This window comes from Mus caroli, chromosome 5 (assembly GCF_900094665.2).
Source record: "Mus caroli chromosome 5, CAROLI_EIJ_v1.1, whole genome shotgun sequence".
Lineage (NCBI taxonomy): Eukaryota > Metazoa > Chordata > Mammalia > Rodentia > Muridae > Mus > Mus caroli.
In genome coordinates, this window is record NC_034574.1 from 84,068,271 (window position 1) to 84,077,818 (window position 9,548).

The 9,548-nt window shown below is 41.3% G+C and overlaps 1 protein-coding gene across 2 annotated transcripts in view; it reads left to right on the forward strand.

Moving 5' to 3' along the window:
* The first annotated feature begins 6,566 nt into the window (after nt 1-6,566).
* Mthfd2l (methylenetetrahydrofolate dehydrogenase (NADP+ dependent) 2 like) overlaps nt 6,567-9,548 on the forward strand; it is a 92,254-nt gene continuing 89,272 nt past the window's right edge. For both annotated transcript variants that reach the window (XM_021163363.2, XM_029476975.1), the window contains exon 1: nt 6,567-7,141. In XM_021163363.2, coding sequence (XP_021019022.2) covers nt 6,765-7,141 — 377 coding nt within the window. In that variant the 5' untranslated portion in view covers nt 6,567-6,764. The remainder of the gene's footprint in view (nt 7,142-9,548) is intronic.

The following is a 9,548-nucleotide window of genomic DNA, read 5'->3' on the forward strand; positions in this document are numbered from 1 at the left end:
AGAGAAGAGAAGAGAAGAGAAGAGAAGAGAAGAGAAGAGAAGAGAAGAGAAGAGAAGAGAAGAGAAGAGAAGAGAGAGGCCAGCTATGAGCATGTTGGGGGGGGAGAGGAATGGAGAGGGGGGGAGCAGAAGCAAGGGGACAGAGCAGGAACAATAAAGCAAGAGAGAAAGAGAGTGATGAGGGGGCAAGCAGCCCTGTTTATAGTGAGTCAGGAAGACTTGGGTGTTGCCAGGTAACTGGAGGATAAAGGGTAGACAAAATGCTAACACCAACTACCCACTGGAAGCTGAGCCATTTACTCGAGCTTTAGAGAAACCAGGATTAGGATATGTGTGTCAATTTTCAAATACAGTAACAAACACCTGAGATGAATCAGCTAAAGAAGAGGAATAATTAAAATATGCCTCGTAGCTTTCAGGTCAATGAACTACCAATAGGTTTGGTTGGCAGGTGCCTATGGCTGGACAGTCAACCAGGTGGGGGAGCACATGAACTGAGCAGCTAATCCATCAAATGATTGGAGCACGTGAGTGAGGCAGCTCACTCATTTCACAGCCAGAAAGTTCAGAGTCTTGCCTTGCAGTGTGCTTCGGGGGATTAAAGACTTCTCATTGGGCCCTACTTTCTAAAAGCATCACTACCTTCCAATAGAATTATGGGCTGGGGACTATATGCCTTTCACACACGAGGCTTTGGACAACATTCATCCAAGCCAAGGTTGAGAGATAATGGTTCAATTTCGCAACAGTCCTGTCTCCGTTGTCATGATCACAATGTTCTTTTTTGTTTTAATGAAGTAATAATGTAAGTCGTCTGAAGCAATCCAAAGTTAACTCTTCAATTGTTTTCCTATTGCTCTGTCCAAGTGTACAAGTTAAAAAGCATGAATGGCCACGGACCTTTTGGGTTTGGCCAAAATTTTCAAGTTCTTCTGCATCCATAAAACAAATCTTTTTCATTTCTCAGAACATTTTTTAAAATGTAGTTTTGGCCAATCTAAGAGTTAAAAATGAGGTGCAGAAGATACCATGAGAACACTGACCAAACAGTCAAAGAAAATGCAAAAAGCTCCTAACCCAAAATATCCAGGAAATCCAGGACACAATGAGAAGACCAAACCTAAGGATAATAGGTAGAGAAGAGAGTGAAGATTTACAACTTAAAGGGTCAGTAAATATCTTCAACAAAATTATAGAAGAAGACTTCCCTAAACTAAAGAAAGAGATGCCCATGAACAACAAGAAGCCTATAGAACACCAAATAGATTGGACCAGAAAAGAAATTCTTCCCGACACATAATAATCAGAACAACAAATGCACTAAACAAAGAAAGAATATTAAAAGCAGTAAGAGAAAAAGGTCAAGTAACATATAAAGGCAGACCTATCAGAATTACACCAGACTTCTTACCAGAGACTATGAAAGCTAGAAGATCCTGGGCAGATATCATACAGACCCTAAGAGAACACAAATGCCAGCCCAGCTAATATACCCAGCAAAACTCTCAATTACCATAGATGGAGAAACCAAGATATTCAATGACAAAACCAAATTTACACAATATCTTTCCACAAATCCAGCCCTATAAAGGATAAAAATGGAAAACACGAACACAAGAAAAGCAAGAAAGTAATCTTTTTTTTTTAAGATGTATTTATTTATTTATTATATGTAAGTACACTGTAGCTTTCTTCAGATATTCCAGAAGAGGGCGCCAGATCCTGTTACAGATGGTTGTGAGCCACCATGTGGTTGCTGGGATTTGATCTCTGGACCTTCAGAAGAGCAGTCGGGTGCTCTTACCCACTGAGCCATCTCACCAGCCCCCGAAAGTAATCTTTTAACAAACCCAAAAGAAGATAGCCACACAAACATAATTTTACCTTTAACAACAAAAATAACAGGAAGTAACAATCACTTTTCCTTAATATCTCTTAACATCAATGGACTAAATTCCCCCAAAAAGACATAGACTAATGGACTAAATATGTAAACAGGCCCCAGCATTTTGCTGCACACAGGAAATGCACTTCAGTGACAAAGACAGATACTACCTCAGAGTAAAATGTTGGAAAAATTTCCAAGCAAATGGTCTCAAGAAACAAGCTGGAGTAGCCTTTTTAATATTGAAAAAAAATCAACTTTCAACCAAAAGTTATTAAAAAAAATAAGGAAGGACATTTCATACTGGTCAAAGGAAAAATCTACCAAGATGAACTCTCAATTCTGAACATCTATGCTCCAAATGCTAGGGTACCCACATTCATAAAAGAAACTTTAATAAAGTTCAAAGCACACATTGCACCTCACACAATAATAGTGGGAGACTTCAACACAACACTTTCATCAATGGACAGATCGTGGAAACAGAAACTAAACAGGGACACAGTGAAAGAAACAGAAGTTATGAACTAAATGGATTTAACAGATATCTATAGAACAGTTTATCCTAAAACAAAAGGATATACCTTCTTCTCAGCACGTCATGGTACCTTCTCCAAAACTGACCATATAATCGGATACGAAACGGGCCTCAACAGATACAAGAAGATTGAAATAATAACATGCATCCTATCAGATCACCACAGACTAAGGCTGGTCTCCAACAACATAAAAAACAACAGAAAGTCCACATACACATGGAAGCTGAACAACGCCCTACTCAATGATAACTTGGTCTAGTAAGAAATAAAGGAAGAAATTAAAGACTTTTTAGAATTTAATGAAAAATAAAGGTGCAACATACCCAAATTTATGGGACACAATGAAAGCAGTCTGAATTGGAGAACTCATAGCTCTGAGTGCCTCCAAAAAGAAAGTGAAGAGAGCACACACTAGCAGCTTAACAGCACACCTGAAAGCTCTAGAACAAAAGGAAGCTAATTCACCCAAGAGGAGTAGGTGACAGGAAATATTCAAACTCAAGGCTGAAATCAACCAAGTAGAAACAAAAAGAACTATACAAAGAATCAACAAAACTAGGAGCTGGTTTGAGAAGATCAACAAGACAGATAAATCTTTAGCCAGACTAACCAGAGGGTACAGAGACAGTATCCAAATTAATAAAATCAGTAATGAAAAGGAAGACATAACAATGAAATATATCTCAAAATAATTATTCTGTTTGTTAAATATTAACAGTTGAAAATGTTAAATTCATGTTCTACAAACATCATGGAAATATTGTTGATAATTTTTCTCAATGTGCTTGAAATTAGCATTTTCTTAATGTTTAACTTCAAAGACATTTGCTATTTTGAAAATTTTAAAATATACTTACTGATAAAAGAATTTCTGTCCTAAAAACACTGATAATCTTTTTCAAGTAAACTGATTGTTAGACAATGTACACAGATATATAAGGCCTTTTAAATACTGTCTCACTATGTCAGGTGGTATCATATAAGGGCTTTTGAATATATTTCTTAATGATTCATTTTTAATATTTTATGCTCTTTTACTATGCTTAACTCCCAAAGAATATTTTGTATGTTTGAAACAATTTAGTATTCAGCATTAGATATAGGATCCTCAGTCATGGATAGTATGAAATACTCATTAATGATATTTTAGGGTATGAAAGGATATGAATATAAAAGTTGAACACATTTTCATGTATTATTTTATTTTCAAAATATTCAATATTATTAATATGTTTGATGTATAAAATGCAATTAAATAATAAAAAATTTTAAGAAAAAATAAAATCAGTATGATTAAAAAAAAGTTAAAAATGAAGCCTATTGGTGCCATTAACATACATTGTGATTTTATTCTTTAATGCTTCCATTACTTGGTGATAGAATTTTTCTTGTTGATAATAAACTGTTGTGGAATGCTGTTTGTATTTTCTGCTCCTTCAAGAGGGGTGCCCCGACCAGGAGTAGATCACATACTCAGGTGATCCCAGGTGAAATCTTAATTGGTCAAATAAAGGCTAGAGTCTATGATTGGGCAGTAGAAGGAAAAGGTGGAGCTGAAAGTTTTAGAGAAGGAGGAGAAGAAAAGAAGAGGAAAAGGAGGATGGATGGAGAAGAAGATGGAGGAAGGTGAGGTGGAAGATGGAGGCCTGGAGGAACTGCAGGTAGCTAGGGATTTTATAGATGGACAGTAGAGTAATGTGGTGGTAGATCTGCCCAATCTAGGCGTGCAGCTTGTACTCGTATTAATTGAGTTGTGTTTTCCTTACACGGGCATTTTGGGGTTGGAGATTTACCATTATAAATCTGGCTGATATAAGTCTCTAGTGTTTTCATTTCACGGGGCTGAGTGAGCAGTAGCTGGTGTTCTGCAGGCCAGCCTCAGGGGGTGGATGGCCTGAGAAGTGTTAGTGGCAGCTCCAGGCCTTTCAGGTTAAACTGGTTTGGTTAGTTTAGCAATCTAGCCTCAGGAACCAGTGCAAGACAGCCACACAGTGCTAGCCATGGGGGCTGGGCAAAATTGCTGATGTGGGCATATAGCAGGATTTAACGTGGGTTCTTTTCAAAACTACACGTTACAATAAAAATGTAAACTCTATGATTGATTTAGGGCTACACATTTTATCTGATATGGTAGACTATTGAAAGTGACCTACATTATATTTATCCCCAGTAAGCATACAGATGAATTACCTTATTCAGATCAACATATAGATCATATGCAAATTGGATATCAATATATTGAATAAGCTAAATTAAAAATGTTTTCTCTTTCGGAGCGAATCCCATCTCTACAACCTAGTGTTGTTCAAAGGGCAGTTTCAAACAGCCAGCAAATCCCTGGGTGCAGAGGGGATGAGACTAGACCTTGAGACAAAGACTTAAATGTAAGTGTTAAGGAGCTTCAGGGACAGCCAATAGGCAAGTGAACAGATGTAATATAGAGATGGTGAGACCCCTTACAAATGGCACAGTTAAGCCAGCTCTCCCGTTCCTCTGGGCCATCACCTGAGGCTATGCTGCTGCACACTGTATCAGGGAAACGTCTGACTGAAGTTCTTTCATGGCCACCACAGATAAAAAATCCAATACTCAGTAATCCCAAAAAGTTAAATGTGGGTAGAAAAGGGTCCCATGCCCTGCATCTCACAGTAAACCATCAGGCCACAGATAGCAACTTATAAGAAATAAATGCAGTCTTCTATGGGCCAGTGTTCCATGCAAGAGGAAGGGGCCTATTTCAGTAAATCTCTAGACCAGATCGTCTTAACCTTCCGTGCCTTAGTTAGGGTTTTACTGCTGTGAATAGACACTACGTCCATGATAACTCTTATAAGGACAGCATCTAATTTGACTGGCTTATAGGTTCAAAGGTTCAGTCCGTTATCATCAAGGTGAGAACATGGCAGCATCCAGGTAGGCATGGTGCAGGAGGAGCTGAGAGTTCTACATCTTCATCTGAAGGGTACTACCAGAATACTGGCTTCCAGGCAGCTAGACCCTGGCTTCCAGGCTTTAAGACCCTCACCCACATTGACACGCCTACTCCAACAAGACCACACCTTCTAATAGTACCACTCTCTGGGCAGAACATATACAAACCATCACATTCCCAATGCTCTGATCCTTTAATACAGTTCCTCATGTTATGGTGACCCTGAGCCATAAGATTATTCTCGTTGCTACTTCATGACTGTGATTTTGCTATTGCTGTGAATTAATGTAAATATCTGTGTTTTCTGAAGGTCTTAGGTGACCTCTGTGAAAGAGTCTTTCAACCTCCTAAAGCAGTCATGACTACAGATGGAGAACCATTGCTCTATACAGTACAAACACAATTTCCCCATTTGGGAACTGGATTGATCTGAATATCTGGATTTACTACATAGTCATTGTAACAAATTCAGTGTTGTAATGCACAAAGACAGATATATAAGCCAACAGGATAGAACAGCAGATCCAGAAGCAGTCATCTGATTCTTGACAAAAATTGGCAACAATGTGTGGGAGAAAAGACAACATCTGTAGCAAATGATGCTCGAAAAATTGGGATATCCACCCGTTGAAGAATAAACCTACACACAGCTCTCTGAAAAAAAAAATTACATAAAATGCATTAAAGACCTTAATGTACAAACAAAACAGGCCTCGGTGAATAGTCAAGTGTTTGTTGTGCAAACATAGGGTCTATTAAAAGCTGGGGATGGTGGTATGTTTTGGCTCCTTGTATATTTGGGGTACAAGTTCACAACAAGTATTTTACAAACACCCATCCCTCACCGAAACTTTTTCCTTGCCTTTTCATTCTCTTAACAGGTTTATTTTTCCCCCCACAGCAGAAATTAAAAAAAAATCTTTTACACACTATGATAAAGTGTTATATAAAAAGTCTCGATGCCAAGATTTTCTTCCATGTTTTCTTTCTGTGATTAAATGCCTTCTACCAGCCAGATAATGCACCGCTGTTCTTGATGGGTTTATCACAGAACAAGCTCTCTAACATCTGGGACTTTCCATTACTAGTTTCCTCAGTTAGACAGTAGTCTAAACAGCCCCTGCCCCTCGCATCACGGCCACAGCTTGACCTTGGGAGGAATATTTCCTGTTAGCTTTGCAGATGATTTTTGCTTTCTCATTGCAAACTCCCTCTGCTTTAAGGTTCCACAAACTCTAGGATCTTCTGGAAGTGTCAAGGATGCTGAAGACTCATAGAAATCCCAAGGACATCTTTGTTTCTTCCTCTCCTTGAGTTTCTTTTTCAATGCATCTTAAGGTCACACAGGGAGTGAAAAGCAAAAGACCTGCAACAACTTTTACTGCTCCAAGCTGCGCTCCCCGTAACCATGGAAACGAGACCAGGGACCAGAGCTGGGCCTGGGGCACAGCGGGGCGTGCTGCTTGCAAGAACAGCGGAGGCCTTCCTTGTGCTCCCGTGGCGCCAGCGTGCGCGGGTTGGAGCCAAGTCGCCCGCCACCCCGCGGCCACCAGCGGTGCCGCCTCTGCCTCCTCGGGGCTCGGCCCCGCCCCGCGCCCCTGAACCCTGCCGAGGGCCCCGGGCGTGTCGCAGAGCTGACCGCGAGACCCCCGGAGGCGGACGGCGAGGCATGGCGACGCGGGCCCGCGGCTTCTCGCTGCTCCGGGGCCGTCTGGGCCGAGGGCCTGTGCGAGTCCCGGGCGTCGCTGAGCGCGCGTGGCGGGGCTTCGGGAGCAGCGGCCGGAGGTAGGAGCTGCGGGCAGGGGCCGCGCGCTGGGCGGCGGCGGGGCCTGCGGAGGCCCGGGGTGGTCGCGCTGCAAGGCGCTCAGACAATGGGCCGCGGGCGTGGGCAGCTCGCTCGGACCCTGGCTTTGTTCAGGCTGTTCTTGTGCGAGCAGGAGTAGGCGCTGTGGAGACCTGTAGTCCAGCGTTTGTTTCTTTAGTCCTTTGTCACCGGCTTGCTGTATGCAGTCTTTCCCACCTCGGAATGTCTTACGGTTTCGTTATACTGCAGTCCAGGCTGGCCTCTCCGCTTGTAGGGCGCTTGGCAGCCTTCGGATTTGGTTGCTGCCCGGGACAATGAAAAGACACCGTGGTGTCCAGGAACAGGCCACGCTGCCGCAGCGTCCCTTGTCTGCTGGAGAATCCAACCTATGGAACAACAGCAATGCATAGTGTCTTGCCCAGGGCCTTCGAGTTCAGAAAAACTCGTTTGTAAACTTTCAGCGCTTCTTAGGTGGCTGGAGACTCTCGCTTGTCCGTTTATATTCACTTTGTGTCCTCAAGGAAAAGTACAGTGAGGCTGTGCCCATATAGGTGCTGTGTGATTTAAATTAACTCCCCATCCTACGTATTTGGAACTTAGTATTGAGTCACTGAAATTTAAGGTACTTTCTGTAGTCTTAACTTCGGAGATGGTTTGTAGTGACTAGGTCTATAGAAGAGGATGTGTGGTAAATAACACAGCTTCGGAATTCTATTGCTGTACATACAGCAGCGTTGGGATTTGCTGTTTCGCTCAACATCGCCAGAGTGCTCCCCTCCCTTGGAAGAACAGATTTGTGAGGGTTCTGTTTGCAATCCAGACTTGAAGGGATTATCTACCAAGAGTATCCTATTTAAATCATTGTCCTTGGAATTTCAAGTTTTTAGTGCTTCCCTCTAGAGTAATGGTAATCTTTTTGTTAATGTATAAATTGATTAATGTCCCTTCATCAGTTCCATGTCTCCATCTCCCCATTTGCTCCTTGCCTAATTCCTACTGAAACAACACTGAACAACCTCAGTATTTGGTTGTAGCAACATGCTCCACACCCACAAACACATATATATCTATCCACTCAGAGACTTCCCATCTTGCAATTTGTAGTTTGGTCTAGTGGCAGGCCTTGGGTTTGAACTCTGATACCTTAGAATTAAAGGTGCAGTCCCTTTTGGAAGACTATTTTTTTCAAACTGTGATGATAAAAGACATTACTTTGTGCCGGCCTGCTTTCCATTCTGTTTGATGCAGATTATAATTACGTAAGAAAAGAAATGCCGTTTTGTAGAGGTTTTGTTTTTTAAGACGGCATTAACCAAGTTCGGATATGGTGGTATCTTTTGACCTTTCTTTTGGCCCTGACCGCCTTACCTGAAGGCAAGGCTGGCTGTGAAGATGAGAAACACTGGCAGACTGGTGTATCTCGGGTGGGGAGGAATTTGGACAGTGTGTTGATGTTTATTGGTGTCTCTTTTCTCTTCTAGGGCCAGCAGAGAGAAAAGACTCCATCTTCCAGAGGTCGCCACTGTCTGCCTCCCCACTCAGTCATCTTTTTAAGTGACACCTCATTTGTCTGGTCCCTCATTGTCACACTCAACATCATTCCTGTTGGCATGACATTTGAATCATAGTATATTTTTTATTGGAAATTATCCTTGATTACATAAGCTCTTTCCTCAGTGACATTAACTATTTTAAATTAACCAATTTGTCACATTTTAGAGCCCTTAAGTGGAAAAAGATTGTTGACTTGTTGACGATTTTGTATTTCTTGTCTCAGTAGACACCTATAAAAATGGAACACACTAAGTATTTTTTACATGGAAGGTTAATTTAGTATGTTGAATTTCAAGAAATATTTGATTCAATTTGGAAGCTATAAGATCTCATAACATTATTTACCATTCATTTTGCAATAACTTTCCCCTTCAAAATTCTTTGTTAGCTATCGTATTTATGCATGAAAATTACAGCTTAATAAATGAGGGAAATTAATGTAAATACATAGATGTCTTTCTATTTTTTTGGAGCTTCTTTTGTTGTGAAAAGAACTACTTACATGGTCAAAAATGTTTAAAAAAAATTCTTGGAGCTTAAATTATTCCCTCTTTGTGGTACTGTGTAGGGATTTTACTAGTCAGGATGGCTGTGGTTTAAAACACTGCATAAGTCTGGGGCATGTGCTTTTCACGGGGAGGAACTTAGCAGCTGCCTAGCCAGCTCTGTGGGGCAGGAATGTCACAGACTTTGCACATTAGCTAGTACTGGGCTCAAGGAGAGGGAGAGAGAGAGATAGAGAGAGAGATAGAGAGAGGAGAGAGAGATAGAGAGAGGAGAGAGAGAGAGGAGAGAGAGAGAGAGGAGAGAGAGAGAGAGAGAGAGAGAGAGAGA